The following is a 16,701-nucleotide window of genomic DNA, read 5'->3' as shown; positions in this document are numbered from 1 at the left end:
TCTTGAGATGTACTCATTCAGGACAGAGAGTATATCTGTCTTGTTTTACGGCCTTATCTTAGGAAATGGAAAGTCTGACGCACCATTAACATGCTCACCACGTATTTTTGAATGAATGATTCCACCAAGTACAACTTTCAGCCTCACTTCCCCTGAATGAGTTCCTGCCATGGAATCCTGTGGGGCTGTGGCCTGTTGGCACGTGACTTTCAGGTCCATTAAATTCTGACTTTTTTCACATCCTTTGGTTTGTGTGCGTAATTTGGCCCTGTTTGGGATTTTCTTATTTAATAGTGACAAGTCAAGGGAAGATGAAGTTGCTAAAATGCAAAGTCACAGTTCCTTTGTAAAATCTTTTAGTTGAGCCCCTCCAGGCCTCTTTCACCCCACTGTCCTCTTATCTTTCGTGTGTGCACAGCGCTTTCTCTCTGTCCTCAGATATGCCATCAGCAGAATGTGTTTTATGCAGATCTACTCCTGAATACATCAGGAGAATGTGGCTTCCCTTGGGTGCCAGATGTGAATCATTCTATTTGTAAGTAGTGGTAGCAGTCATGGTGGTGGTGGCAGTCGTCACTTACTGAGGGTTTTTTCTGAGCCAGGCATGTGCAGGCAGGGTCAGGTGTGCCTGTTGCATAGGTGAGGACGTGGGAGCTGCAGAGCCCAGGGATCCACTCCAGTGCTCTCAGCTCCTGAGTGGTGGAGCTGGGGTGCGAGTTCGCACTTTGACACCAGAGCCACACTCCTCAGGACCATGTTCTGCTGCCTTTCGTAATCGCAAAAGATAGCTGGGGTTTGGTAATAGAAAAGGATATCAGATTGATCACAGATGTGGCATGGTGTTTGTGCCATAAAACTTGGGTAAAGATAAAGAAGAACATGAGGAGGGATCAGCCCAGCTCTTAGAGCAGTAACCCCAGAGCCCCTGTGAGGGGAGAAGGAGCCACGGTCTGTGTCAGTGGGGCTGGAGCCACGTGCCGTGGTGTAAACTGACACCACATTCCCCAGAATGTGGTAGAGAGACACACTGCCCAGTGCTTTTTCTGCCTCCAGCATGCTTGTGGGTGTGTAGCCCTGGGACTCTGGCCATTGTAGGAGTTATTAATTTAAGCTAGGAAAGCTTTGAGAATGTGGATAAACATTTAGACATAAAATTAATTTCTCTTAGAATATCTTCATGAAGCAAAACTGAAACTTTGTGAAACCCAAGAAGCTTACAGCAGGCAGTTAGGGGATTCTGATTATATGCTACAAGTATTATTTGTGCTGTTTTAAATCAGTATATACAATGGCTTTTCATGGGTTCAGTCTGGATCTTAGTGTCTATCACCCAACCCTGTATTTACTCTAAAGTCTTGTATTTAGCTCTGATTTCTCTTACCATGGGTGTTTTCAGGAACATACCCCTACAGTTGAGGAGATTACTGATATCACTAAACTTGATAGAATAATCTGTGTCTCCTATACTAGGTTTCTGTAAGTACCTTCCAGGAAGGGACACTGTTTCCTGCCTTTGTAATGCTTGACTCAGTTCAATCCTAAGTAAATGGTCTTGGTTTATATTTAAGCAGTGATGCTAATTGCATAGTGTGTCTGTGTTCCCAGTGGGGTTATCTTATATCTATCCGTGGAAAGCAGCTATAGGATAAAGGATGACATTAAAATTGAGTTGTGTTTCTCTCCCCCTCTAGGTTGCATCACAGCGTATTAGCTCAGTGGACCTCTCATGTTGTAGCCTGGAGCATCTGCCTGCCAACCTTTTCTACAGCCAAGACCTCACTCATCTCAATTTAAAACAAAACTTCCTAAGGCAGAATCCCAGTCTGCCAACTGCCAGGGGGCTCAATGAACTGCAGAGGTGAGCATGCAGTGGGTGGTTAGGAAGGGGAAGAGTTTCTGGTTGTTTCTTGAATACTCCGACTTAAAAAGCTACAGTGGGTAACTTTTCCCTTTCAGAAGGCAGGGTAATAGGACTTTATTAGTGAGGACATTATTAATTCTCATTCTGAAAAAAACTTTTAAGTTCCCTTCCTTTGAAGTGAATGATTTATGATATTCATTAACTGGATAGTTTTGTATAAGAAAAACACGTCACTTTAAATCACTCTTGTTTCTTAACTTGTCTACAAATGGTTCTGTGAAAAGTTAATGATATTTGGTGTGTTAGTTTTGAACTACAGAGGTCTGGTCATATTAAATTACTTCTCTCAAAATTTACGGAAGGTCAGTCTTTTTCCATGAAACGATATTTCCTTAGAAATTTAAGACCTAGGGTTTAAATCTATCAATACCACATCACCTGGGTGATTAGTGTATAAGTTTCAAGAGTCACATGTTAAATGAAAAAGATCTGCTTCTTTATAACTAGAGGGAAGGGACTTTATTTGCATCTGTATAAAACAGATTTACCATATTCATTTCCTTTTTTTTTTTTTTTGGAGCAATGATCAGTTTTGATTCTGTGGTAAATGAAGCCTCTGGTACTTAAATATTTGTTGCAAATATCTGAGACTGTAACTACAGAAGGATGTAACTTTTAAATAAATAATGAATTGTTCATTTGCTGTGAAATGACTGATAACGGCAGAGATTAAACTGTGGTAATTAACTCTTACGGTTATATGTTTATAGTTTTTAACATCTGGAAAGAATAATCCAATAAGTGTTTATTATAAGGTTTGTTCAGATATGTAGGAAAAGGGAAGAGTATTTTAATTGTCTTTTCAGATAATTGTGAATATTCTTCTTTGATACTGTATCAAAATTTGACAGGGGATATTTTCTTAAATGTTGGTTCCAATGTGTAATGTAAAACCCTAACAGTGAGCTTTCAAAAGTTTTTCGCATTAGGATCCATTAGTCTTTCTTGTACTTTGAGTCTTTGCCCATATGTGATTTTACTGCATAAAGTCATTTGGAAAATACTGTTTTGTTGGGTAATACAGATATTCCAAATATTAACATATTTCATTTTGCAACTTGAAGAAATGGCAGTATCACAACTGATCTCATCAGAAAAAAGCTTTAGGTATTGGAAAGTTGTCAAGCTCACTGTGAAAATAAGTTATACAAAATTTAAATTTTCCATTGGAAGCTTGAAGGCTATCCTTGGCAACAGGTACTGTTAGGGTTTTTCCTGAAGTGACCTGTTCACTTCATTATAGAGAAAACATCTGCCATGAACCCAAGTCTGAAGTAATGAGCTTGTAAGTTGATCTTTCAAGTATCTATTCCGTGAACACTGGGACTAGTTTGGCTCACAGCTCAAATAATTCTAAGTGTCTTCCTTGAGAACTTCACATACAGCAAAAGTGCTTTATGTGTACTTCCCATTTATCACCCAGAAAATTAAAAAAACAAAAGATATGTATTCAAGTGTTGAGATGTAATACCAATGACTGTCTTGCATCCTCAAGGGCATTTTTAAGTAAAACTGGCATTGTGCATTTTTAAAGTGTATTTTTGCTGTGATTTCCTGGCAGAGAAGAATACGGTGACCACGGGGACAGTTTGGTGCTGTGCTGAATCAGCTCCGTAGGCAGTACAAACTCCAGTGCGGATATTGTGCCCAACTCTTTCTTATTGTTCCCTGGAGCTGATGGGGACAATGGAAGGAAGCCACAGCGAAATTCTTCAGCTTAGGTTTTTATGTGCCCTCTGCAGTGATAACATGGTTTTTACTCACACTGCTGTAGTAAAGATACTATGCTTTTTTGCTAAAGGGTTATATCGTGATTCTGTCTGTTTTTGAGCTTTGAAATATTCTTGTGTATTTCACAGCACTGAACGATAGGCTTCTGCACTTCCGTTACAGAGCATGGAGAACTTTGTGTCATGGTATTGCATCCTGATGTCTCACTCAGAACAGCAAGGGCATTAGCATTTATCCAAACCGATGCTCTGGTTTTAGAGATGAGGTAGTGGGAGATGCTAAATGTCGAATCAGATTAACAGTTACTTTCTGGGGAGGCGGTTGGGGGATGGGATTGGGAAATGATTTGAAGATGGTTTCAACTAGATGCATAATGTTTATATCTTAAAAAAAAAGATTAGAGGCAAGTGGACAATGTTAATATTTGAAAAAGCTAAATTATAGCTACTTGGATGATCATTATTTTCTGTGGTTTCTAAATAGTCTAAAAATTAAAACTTAAACCAAAAGAAAAGCAAAATACTTCTCATTACGTGGGGGAATATGGTGCTTCCAAAGAGTCCGCATTTATGGACTAAATAAATACCCAGATGGAAGGGTATCTGGGGCATTGCCTTTCCTGCTGGGGCTTTCAGAATCCCCTGATTGGTTCCCCATATCTATTGATTCTAAATTTATAAATATCTTTTCAACCCATTTGCTTTTCTCCTCTGTTTCCCATCTCTCAACACACACCATCTCTGCCCATCTGTCGGAGGAAGCCCCTCCAGCTCTCACCTGGACTCTTGTAAGAGCTTTAGAGTACTGCTCGTCTTCCTGTCATTTGCCCACTGCAGTTCTTCCTCTCTAGTTTTCTTGTCTATTATTTCGTACGTTTTTTGGTTTTATTTAGTATCTTTTTAAAATTTAAACTTTTCACCCATCAAAGTAATATTGTATATAGAAAATCTTAATAAGCAATAAGACATAAGAAATAAGTGCTTTAAACTCCTTGTACCCAAGTCCTGATTTCTAGGCAACCACTTTGGAGTCTTTAGGCTCTTTTTGCTGCTTTCTTGCTTATTGCTATAGAAGATGAGGATTTAACTCTTCTCCATCGTCTCACACCCCCTTGGCACCATGCCACGTGCACAGACCGCCGCTTCTCCCATCCTCTTGATGTCCAGGTGTCCATTTTTGGTTAAGTCGGTGTTGAGGGTTGACATTATTTTGAGCATGGAGCTCTGATTCATCTCTAAGGCACTTAAACACAGCGATTCCATGGCCTTTCTTGTGCTGGCTGGACAGGAGCCTCTCTTGTTCATTTGTGTACTCTTTTTCTCATATATTGTTGAGCTTTCTGACAAAACTTTACTCTCTTCTCAGCACCTTCTTCTTGGAGACACCCTCGTTTCTGGGGCCGGCATGGGTCCCTGCTGGGTGGGTCTGCCACACAGCCGCTGTCCTGAGGTTACCTTGTGTCGTTTTCCTGGTAACTCCCTTTTCATCTCTCCTCAGTTTTCCATGTTTTCCTGTGTCTAGCGACTCCTTTCTTGCTTTACTCCCACTTTTTGATGGAATGTCTTCCAATATCTTCCTGAGAAAGAGGATACGGGAGACAGATCTATTAAACACTTCACATATCTAAAAATATTTTTCTCTCATACTTGATTGAATATTTGGCTGGCTTCTAGACGGGAAAACGTGTGTCTCAGAATTTCAAAGCAAGTGCATCATTGTCTTCTAGCTTCGGCAGTTGCTATCGTAGTCTGATTCCTGTCTTCAGAGACCCTTTTTCCTCAATTTTTTTTTAAACAACCCCAGAAAAGATTTTAGCAATTTCTCTGTATGGAGCTCTTTATTCATTTTAGCCACTATGGTGAACACTTGATCTGAGAAAATTATGTCCTTCAGTTCTAGAAAGCTGTCTCATTACATTTTTTGATACTCTCTTCCCCCATCTTGGTTTTCTCTTTTCTTCCTCTGTTTCCTTCTGTTTTTTTTTTTAGGCAGGACCTCCTTGTTTACCCTCTGATTGTCTAATTTTCCTATCTGTCTGTCTTAATGCCCTATTTCTTGACAGGTTTTCTTCATCTTCTGAATTTCTGTTGTCTTTTTTTCAATAGTTCTTCCTTATTTGTTTGTTTGTTTAATTTGTGTGCATTTTAATAGCATTCTGTGCCCCCGCCATGGATGTATTTCTTCTATTTCTGAGGACATTTAATTCATTCGTTCATTCATTTCCTTCTTGCGATGTCTTGATTTCTTTTTTCCTGTTTGTATAGGCATCTGATTTTTATGTTAGAAACTTGCCTTTTAACTGGTGATCCTTTGCTGTCTGCTCCTATTTAATGGTGTGCCACTGAGAAGTGAATTGGGTGCCGTGGGCAGGCTTTCTCCTTCGTACAGCTTCACTGCAAGGGCTGTCAGGGGTGAGCCTTGTGGTTTCGTTGGGGAACTTCCAGAGACAGTATCTCTGGATCTCCTCCCCAGGGTGTGTCAGTTGTACTTGAGAGGAATCCTCTGGTCTTTTGTGTGGGCAGTGCATGCCAAGATTCAGGGAGTGGAGTAGGGAAGAGAGCTGGAATCGCAAGGTTTAGTGTGTGGACTTTCATTTGACCCACTGTCTTCAGGACAGCTTTCCTGCTATGCCTGATGTCTATGAGCCAGCGACTTGGGTTCAGTTTCTTCCAGGGTATAAACTGTCTCCTACTGGAACTGGGGAGAGGATCTGAGGTCTAACTCTTCCTTACATAACCTTATGAAAGTCTTTTTGTAGAAGTATAGCAAAACCATAGAAAAGGCACAACTATGAGTGTACAGTTAGATGGGTTTCCAGAAAGTGAGCACATCCATGTGATCGGTGCTCATAGTGAGAAATAGAAAATTGCTGGCACCCAGAAGCCCTCCCTGTGCCCCTCCTCTTAGGACCCTAAAGATAGTCGCTGTCCCCACTTCTAACACCATAAATTAGTTTTGCCTGTTTTTGTACATAAGAATCATAACATATGCACTTGTGTGCAGCTTCTTTCATTTACAGTGTTTAGAAGCAAAACAAAGCATATCAAGTTACGTGTTATCAACTTGCACTGTATAGTTTGTAGTATAAAGTGTGACTTTGATTCCTTTAAGGCAGAAGACTTTTCACTTTTGCGCTGCCACTATGTTTCTGTTTTGTTTCTGCTGCTTTAAGCACAGGAGAGAGAGGCCGAGGGGACTTGGTAGGTAGCGTCTGAGCTACTGGTGAAGCTGATGTTGGGAAAAATTAAGCTTTAGACCAATTTCTTTTTCACTGTGCACTAGTATGAGATTTGTACCCTCACCCCCATTATGCAAGAAAGATTTTATTGCTCAGTTTTCAAAGTAGTAAGTTTGTAAGTGTAGGCACATGCATGTTTAATGCTAGGAATTGAAATTATATATTTTTAAAACTTATTTATACTTCAAAAAGCACTCATGTAGCTTATTTAGGGTCCTACAGTTAGTATGGTATTTTTGACATATGCCATGTATTTCTTATTTTTAGTTATATGTTTAGGGAATTTGTGCTAATCTCTAATGTATGTTTCACAGGGAATATGTTAGGGAGGTACCAAAAGGTAATTTATTTTTATGTTTTAACCAAAGTCTCCAGGGATGAATTTTTAGTTACAGTGTTAGGGCAAATATCCAGGGAGAAACTTTAAGTACAGTGCATTTACAACAGATAGGGGTTCTGAGAATTTCTCTTAACCACATATCCCCCTAATTTTTCTTTCTGTTGCAACTTCTCACCTTAAACAAATGAGCCACTTTAGATGGAACATTTAAAATGCTATTTGCAGCAGCATTCTAATTCTGGAAAGATGGCATGCTGATGTACACACACAGGCCAGCAGTTTCAGAGGGAAAACATTGTTCTTGGAACTACCAGTGTTTGTTTTTCCTTTATTGGCATTGGAAACTCTTCACGTTAATTTTCAAAAATAGAGGAAAGGCAAAATCAGAGTAACTGTTGGTAGTTTTAGTGAGTTCTTTTCTGATTCTATATGTCACAATAATTACAATGTAGTGTTTGCCTCTGTTTTATTGATAGTATTTCACTTATGTTAATTGTATCTCCATTTAGATGACCCAGATGGTATTAATGCTAAGATTGTTATTATTTACCATGAAGAACTGTTTTTAAAAAAAATATAGTAAATTTCTTTGTAAAGGCAATGAAGAGGACAACTTTTTGCTGGTTAGATTCAAGGGACATAATTTTCCTTCCCATGTCTTAATTTTATTGTTTTTAATCCTGTATCAGAGCAGTGTGAACTTATTTGTATTAAGTTATATTGGTGTTCAAACATTTTAAATGTAACTTTTACATTTAAATGAGCTAAAAATCCAGGAGGGAGGACATAGCTCAGTGGTAGAGAGTGTGTTTAGCACGCACAAGATCCAGGGTTCAATCCTGGTACCTCCGTTAAAATAAATATGTACATACATATGAACATAAATAAAATAAACCTAATTACCCCCCCAAAAACAAAAAAGATGTAAAAGAGCTAAAGCTATTATTTATTAAAATTTCATGAGTAGTAATATTGCACTGACAGATCTAGAGTTTGTAAGGGATGATAGTTCACAGAGTTCTTTTATGGTGATAATCCAGTGCAGTGTTTACAAAGAGCAATGTCAAGACCAAAGTCAAAAGCAAAGTTTGATAGTAATGATTTGTATGTGTATGTTTCTGGTAGCTTTGTCCATGATACTTGGAAAGTTATCTGATTAGATGTGAAATTTCTTTCAGATGAAAAAATAAGAGAGATGGGAGAGGCAGGGGTTTTTCAAACAGAGAGAAGGAATGAAGTTGAGTTGGGTGTGTAAGTACGTGGGTGTAGCAGAATGAAAGTTATGAAGCGTTGAGAAACTCATAATTATGCGTGGTATTTATCAAGTACCTTTTTTCTTAGCTCAATTTTCTGCATGTTTAGTCTCCATGAAATGGAAAACAAATAACCTTATTTCCTACTGTCTTCTTTTGGGGATCTTGGTATTCCAGAGCTACAGAGTTATTTGTTTTAATTACTTGTTCTTACCAAAAGCTCACACTTCCAGGTTTTTTATAGAAAGATTTTAGTTTTTGTTTTTATCAGTAATTCCTGGAAACTCACTTTTGATGGAAATAGTGATGGTTCATTATCATAGTGGGATCAGGAGTGGCATGCTAACATATGTTTGCAGCTCACTTGCCAGACATAGACTGCAGTCCTTAGGACACTTTGAGCATCTCGGAAGATGCTGTGTCATATAAAAAAGTATCACAAGCAAACAAGAGCCACTCACTGCTGAAGGAAGGGTACAGCCGATGCATTAAAGAAAAAACACTTGGCACAAGCGCTGCTCAGGAAGAGGGAACCTTGGGAAGGAATTCCCACTGCTGGCTTTTGGCGAGGCTTGCCAAATGTTTAAGGAATTTCGTAGACTGTATGGAATGTCCCCAACACTGGGAGTCCTTTTCTTACACAGCTCTGCATTTCAGATGGAATTTTCATCCTCTTGGGAAGCTGTCCATCTCACAGGATTCCCATTTTCCTTCGCTAAGCATTTGATCAAAGGAAAGCCTTCGCCTGTTGCTCGGGGCACTGGCATTGGGTAGCATCTGGTGCTCTCCTAGGCCTCGGCTCCCAGCCTCGGTGCTGGTAATAATGGCCTGTTTTCTCCTTCCCTCACATAGCGCATTTAGAAGAGGGAGCTCGGAAAGAAACAAAAGATTGATTGATCAACCAGACTGTATTAAATTGCAGTTTTCCCTATTGACTTCTTAGGATCCTTTAAGATGTTCTTTAACTGTTTCCCCCCGACTTAAATAAAAAGGGGAGAGGGAGCTTCAGAAGCCTTGGCTTGAATCCAGCGAGGCTGTTATGTTCTGGCCAGCTCTCTTCTTCCGTTTATTTTAGTTGGGCTCTTTGCTCTACTCTCTGGGTTTTAACTTAACTGTAAGAGTTTAACGTTAAACATACTGTTTGTAGATATTTGCTGTTCTGTGTAGTAACCAACTTTTCACTCTGTGCAGCTCTTAGGGGACAATGATAAGCATGCAGGAAGGGGGCCAAAAGTTGTTGATGGTTAAATATCATGACATAACATGGGACTTGGGAACGCGATTAATATCATTTTGATGACTTCTGAAATAACGTTTTGGTTGCTATTGTGAGAATGCTGATGGGAACCAGTAACATTTTTCTCTCTCCCTCACATCAGACGCAGCTAACTCTGGATCTCCTTCTGACAACGTACACGTGTAACTTTGGAAAACTAAAGACCCATGAGGGTTTCTGTTTGTCCTAAGAGTGCCTGTGATTTTGGTGTTACTCACCATGTTCTCCGTGGTAATAGGACTTTGGATGGGAGGAGACGCGCTCCTGTTGTCATCGGGCTTGGGCGGATTAGGATGATGATGCTAGAGCTGGCGGGGGCATTTGACAGCGGCCTCTAGAAAGCAGGGCACACCCATGCCTCCCTGAGGATGTCTCTGGGACTCATAATTAACAAGAAACCTTAGGGAAAGTCTGACTTTCGAAATAGTTGTTCTTTCCTCCAATTTTAAAATTTCTGTCAGAAGGCTCACTTTGACCCCACATGAAGGGGTGTGTGTGTAGGGGAAGCACAATAAGGGAAAAGGAGATGTTATCTGATTTATGTAATACAAAAACCCACACATCCTAGGATAGGCTATTTCACTCCTCTATTCAAAACTTTCCATAGATCAATAGCAGCGTCTTCATCTGGAATTAGAGGCACTCTGTGAATAGTCTTTAATCGTCCTTTGCAACCACAGGCGTGCTTTCTGCTTATCAGTGTATAGTTTGCTTAACGTAAGAACACCTGGAGTTTTTGCCCTCCAGATCAGTGTTTCTCAAAATGTGGTTTGTGAAATGCCTGTGTCAGAATCACCTGGGTGTTTACTGGAGACAGATACCTGGTTTTCATCCCAGACCTGCTCATTCAGAACTTCTGGTGATAGGGCCCAGGAATCTGCATTTGAACAACGCTTACTCAAGTTTGAGAAACAGTTGCACCGACCTATTCTTCTTGAATGTTCTCTTTTCTGTTCTCCATCTGCCTTTTGAACTCTTGTTCATGTCCCTGAGATAAAAGTGAGTTTTCTCTTCTGGAAGCACTCATAATTTTTTTGAAGTACGTTTTCATCTGTTATTTTATATTATAGCAGCTTTGCTTCCAAACTGTTTCAAGTTCCTGGAGGGGGAAAACCATGCCTAATTCACATTTGTATGCGTCACACACCTTTGGGCCAAATAAGAACTCCGAATGTGTTTAGCGAATGAATGGTTTAGTCTCATGATCGGACGTTTATTATACCTCATAAACGGTGGGTGTTGGACGTTTTTCTGTTTAACTACCAGATATGCCTGGTCTGTTTGTGATGTGAGCTTACGCTTTTCATGTCTGAGCACATTGTCATGACATAATTATTCTCTCTGGCTTTAGCTCATGCTCACCTTCTCCTTTGGTAATCCAGTTTCCTTGATAGAGACGTTATCTGGTTTTCATTTTTATAAATCCTTGTATGACTCAACTGGGATTTTATCCAAGTATACTGTGTATGTCTTCTCTTTTTTGAGAAGAGGAAACAGTAATCTGTTTTCTGCCTGTTGCAGAAATGTTCTTTTTACATTTTATTATTTGCTCTTCTAGTGTGGTGGTTAATATTAAACATCTCTTGAATAGTACCGTGATTAAATTGGCTAACTATAGGCAGATCTGTTGGTAAGAAAATGAAAAAAAAATGTAACCATGGATAAATTGAGAAGGCATTTCATAAGAGACAGATTTAACTGTAACATAACGTATGTCTTGTCTTTTTGATTATTATGTTGCAAATTTATAAAAGAATCAGAAAATGACAGATTTATGCTGCTTATAACTCATTGTTTTCATGAATCTAGTGCAGAGTTACTGTAGATCTGGTGACTGCTGTTTCCACATAATTACCATCTTATGGTTTGGAGTGGTTTTCTATATAATGTGATTACTTGATTCATGGGAGCCTGCCCCTGCACGCACCCCACCTCCTCCCATCCCTTCCTGTGGGCAGGGGCTTTGTCTTGTTGGCTGTTGTATTCATAGGGTTAATTTAGTCTAGGATCTGGCACAAAGTAAGTAACCAAGAAATGCCTTCTGTTTGAATTATTTTAAAAGGCAGGATTAAAATAAAACTTTCTCTCTTTAGAGTATGCTTTAATTTGCCCTTACGCAACATGTCCGCTATAATTATTGCCAACACTTGGGTGTTCTCCATTTCCTTGATTATTATTTTGGAAAAATTATGTCTTTGAGTTGTAGCTCTGGTGTACTTATTCTGCTTTTTAAAATTTGTAGCAGTTCTTAAGAAAATTTTGCTTAAACCCTCCTGTGGTTGTAAATTTTAAATTTTATCCAAGTAAAATATGCGTGTGTTTATGTTTTCTAGTCATTTAAGAAGGTGATATGCTTGTTTTACTTACACTGAGAGTCATTTATGGTGATTAGGACTAAACTAAGATGGGGTGGTTTCTGTTTATTTTGGCTCGGGTGTTAAGAAGCTGGTCGTGTGCCCTAGTAGCTTTTGGGTATGCTGAACCTTCCAGAAGACCCTGGCAGGTGCTAACTGAGAACAAGGCTGGTGGGCTGCTCGGGTCTTGGAAACGAATGGCATGCGTAAGTTCACATGGATTCATTTCAAAAGTTATAAAAGGACAGCAGGAGAAAACACTGCACCAAGAAACAGAGAAGTCACCGATGAGTGTTCAGTTCCAGGGCAGTACAGTTTGGGGGTGTGGAGAGCAATGTAAGAGCTAAAAGGAGTTGAGTCATGCTTTCTGAAGGGTAGGTGTTCCCAGCAATTCTGAAGCAGGCCCAAAGATTCAAATGTTTCTCATGCCACTGCAACCACAGACAAGTCCAAGAGGAATGTGCGGCAAAGGAATTTCTCCATACAAGAGAGAGACTCTTAAGTCTTCTGCAAATTATTTTGTTTTCTTACATAATTATTATAGCATGTAAAGGTTGCCCTATATCATTCCTGGATTGGGGCAAAACTATTAAAACATGGTATAGGACTAAGTTTGCAAGCCAGTAAGGTTCCACACCAAAGGAGTTGGAATTTGAAGAGCACATGGAAATGAATCAGAAGTTACTGACTGGTGTCTTTCATTCATTGATGTAACTGATGTTTCTTGAGAGAAAGTACATTTCATTACACATTTTTAAAATGTACTTTAATAACTTTCCCAAGATTTGTCCCTCTAAATACAAAACAGTTACTCTGTAAAACTAATAATTTTATTAAAGCATTTTAGTGACTCCAAACCACAAGGTGAGCTCTTAGGAAGAACGAAAATATAGACACTTGGTTTTATAAATTCTCTCGGAAAAAAAGAAGAGAGAAACAGTAAGTGTCACCTGTTTTTACCCAAGCCTTTCTCTTTGTCTGTTGTATTGGAATGGCACTAAATTTTCTCTTTTTGTTCTCTCTTCCCCTAGTATATGAAACGTATTTAAATTGAACAGAAATTGAAATGGATGGTTTATTTAATAAATGGTATTGGCAAAATTAGCTACCAGAAAAAAATAGACCTCTATGTAACATAAAATAAATGTCACATGAAATAAAGATCTAAATGTAAAAATCAAAATATATAAATATTAAAAGGAAATACAGAAGAACATTTGTGCCACTTTGGGGTAAGGTAAGGGGACCTCCTCAAGCAAGGTGAAAAACAGAGACTCCATAAAGGAAAAAAATGCCAAATTTGAGCAAATAAAAATTAACATTAGTGTGTGGCTAAAGTCAGCATTAACAGAGTGGGAAAAACTAAACCTTAGACTGAAGTGTCATGTGCCACTCATGCAGCGTATGATACCAGGTGGCACAGAGTATTCAGGGAGCTCTTACAAATTGGTAAGTAAAAGACAAACAACCCAGTAGAAAAATGGGCAGAGGATATGAATGTGTATTTCCAAGAAGATGAATTTCACAAAAAGATGAACTTCACTGTGAAATAACCTTGAAATGACCTGATACCACTTTTTGCCCATCAGATTAGCAACAATGGAAAGGATGCTAACATTAAATCCTAGAGAAGGTAGTGTGGAAAGAAACCCTCTCCTGCAGTGGCTGATTGGGAATATGAATTTCTACAACATTTTGGTAATTTTGCCGTATGTATTAGAATTTAAATTGTACGTACTCTTAGACTCATCAGTTATTCTTGTAGAAATACAGGTTCACAGTCCCTTAACCAAAACTCTTAAGGCCATTTGTATTTCAGATTTCAGAGATTTTCAGGTTATTAAAGATAATATGGTACATATACTGTATATTATGTAACACTTTCCTCAAGGTAGAGACAGCACTCCACAAGCAAACATATTCATATTTCTCAAGAGAACAGATGAATATTCACATCAGTTTAGATCAGTTTGCCACCACATGAATCAAAGAAAAGTCTCTGAATTCGTAGAGCTTGTTGGGTTTCAGAATTATGGGCACTCATAAATACTGCAAAATAAAATCATTGATGCACAAACAAATAAGCTGAATTATTTCTAACAGCAAAAAAACTGGAAGTACCCAATGTGGAGGGATGGATAAATTGTGGTACATTTGTACTCAGTGCATTATGCAGCTGTCAAGAGAGTATGTTAGATTTTAATGCACTGACTCAGAAAGATGATTTGTTTTTATCAGGTGAGAAAACAAGTTGTAGAAGAGAAATGTGTGGTATAATCCCACTCAAAAAATAGGGAGGGAGGTTATTTCCTATTTATGCATGTGTATGTTTCATCAGGAGGAAAAGATTTGGAAGGATATATACCAAACTCTCTGGACACTGGTTCTCTCAGGAAGATGAGATTTGGAAGGAAGTAGGAAAGATTGTTAACATTTTCTTTATATGCTTCTAGAGTTTGACTTGTTAAAATGAGCGTGTATTATTTTGGTAATCAAATAAAGGCAATCTTTCTCTTAAAAGCTGATGAGTGTTACAGAGCGGCACCCTGACAACTCTCCACTAGGGTGCAGCCTCCGGACTGTGAGGGAGCCTGCTTTTCATAATTAATGATTAATGGAAAGCTGGGGGCTAAGCCCAGAGCTAGGTTTACAGCTCCAGCCGTCGAGCAAGTCCTTCATTACTTAATACTGAAGCCTAATAATTTCCAAAATGCATCAGCATGTACCCCCACAGGGAAAAAAGGAAGTTAAACTCAGACTGTTACTATGAAATGGAAATCCAGTCACCAAGGGAATCTTTTTTTAGTTGACCCACTTGTGGGGAATAATAACTCGAGAAAGTAATATTGATTTTTCTTTGTTAGGCTCGTTGAGTAAGACAAATGTGATTTCCTCTTCATGAGTGTAAAGTGTGACACTCATTTTAAGCACGTTTGGAATATGTTTAAAAATAGAACTACTTCCACCATACTGTTTTTTAAATCTTATTTATTTGTTTGCTTGTTTATTTCGGTGGGGAAGTAATTAGGTTTATTTATTTATATAAATGGAGGTACTAGGGATTGAATCCAGGACCTTGTGCACTCTGCCACTGACCTATACACCCCCCCACCATACTGTTATTTTATTTTACAGTCAAGGTTTTCTGGTACTGTACCCTTAGTTCCTGGAAAGAAAATTACTAAAGATTTCAATAGATCTAAAGCTAATTAGTAGTATGTCTCTAGACAGTCATCATGCTATTTATTTGGCTTTATTTACTAACAATATGTAAGCTATATATATCCATTACCTTTAACTCAGATGCAGAAAGAACCTTGTACATAAATTTTTGAGTGTGGATAGACTGAATAGATGAATGTTGAGAAAGGAGCAAAAATTAAGCACATCTATGATCATGATGAAACAAGCCCAGGGCAGGGAGGTATATGAGAATTGACAGCATTTGTGTGTTTATTTTTCTCAACTGTAATATCTTAGAACATTTGGTTATTCTTTCCTGCCCTTGGAAAACGTGACTTCTCTTTATTTTCTAGCAAGGAGCTCTTGCTTTTTTAGAGGCTGGAATGAAGTAAGCTGGTCCATCTGTTTTAGGGAAATAGAGATAGGGAAACTGGATGCGTGAATGTGATGAATTTTAACCTTTTGGTTTAATATAACAAATTAAGTGTTCTTCCCTTTTGTAGAGTTAAATGATTTGTTCAGGAGAGTAGCTTGGAAGATAATTCCTGGGAATTTAGTGACTGAGGGAAAAAATCCATTTAAAGTTAAGTGTAGACTATACTATGTTAGCATGGTATAGTGCTATCTGGATTCAAAGGGAAGCCAGCAAATGCAAGGACAAAACTAATGACTGCTGTTCGCTCAACAGCAGCTTGAAAGTGTGTGCTATGCCTGTCCTGCTGTTAATTAGTTATGGCTGTGAAGTTGGAGAAAGAAAAGAAAAAGTAAGAACATTAACAGATCGAACTCCTGGAGATTTGAGTACATTTTGTGTCTATGTTTAGTATCATAGTTACTGTACTTTTGTTGTATACTGTAAATACGGTGGGAGAAGCAAATAGAATAAATGTCTTTCATTTGGCAGAGCAGTGATACCCCAGCTCCATCCCACCACCTTTCTCTGTCCCCACTTTTGAGCTTCTCTCATCTCGAGATCTCATCCCTGTCCCCACGCTTTGCAAATAATCATGCACTTTGTTATATGGCTCTCAGCATGCCTAGTTTGTAAGGGACTTCAGTGTTTCTCTGTGAACAAACACAGTTAGAGGCTTTTATCTCTGTAGATTATCAAGTGTATTTAGTTGATTGTACTCTTCTGTGACACTCGGTATGAAGAAAACAGAGGTGTGCCTTGAAACTTTGGATTAAGTCAGACCTGAGTTCTAAACAATGCCCATTGCCATTTGCTAAATGTAATGCTGTACCGTGTAACTTCATTTTGAGAACTAAGATTACTGTTAGTCTGAATAAACATTAGCTTGATTTCTTTTTCCTACTCCCAGCTCTATGATAGAACAAATGATGAACATGAGTTATTTCTCTTTCCTTAAAGCATTTACTTGCTCTAGAAAGTGAAGTCCGTCTT

At 38.6% G+C, this 16,701-nt stretch overlaps 1 protein-coding gene across 1 annotated transcript in view; it reads left to right on the top strand.

Annotated features, from left to right (window-relative positions):
• Positions 1-16,701, top strand: part of PHLPP1 (PH domain and leucine rich repeat protein phosphatase 1) — a 186,321-nt gene that overhangs the window by 113,203 nt on the left and 56,417 nt on the right. The window contains exon 4 of the mRNA XM_015240478.3: positions 1,692-1,858. Within this exon, the coding sequence (XP_015095964.2) occupies positions 1,692-1,858 (167 nt within the window). The remainder of the gene's footprint in view (positions 1-1,691; positions 1,859-16,701) is intronic.

Source organism: Vicugna pacos, chromosome 30 (assembly GCF_048564905.1).
Source record: "Vicugna pacos chromosome 30, VicPac4, whole genome shotgun sequence".
NCBI classification, from domain to species: Eukaryota; Metazoa; Chordata; class Mammalia; order Artiodactyla; family Camelidae; genus Vicugna; species Vicugna pacos.
This window is presented reverse-complemented; position numbering and strand designations above follow the sequence as displayed.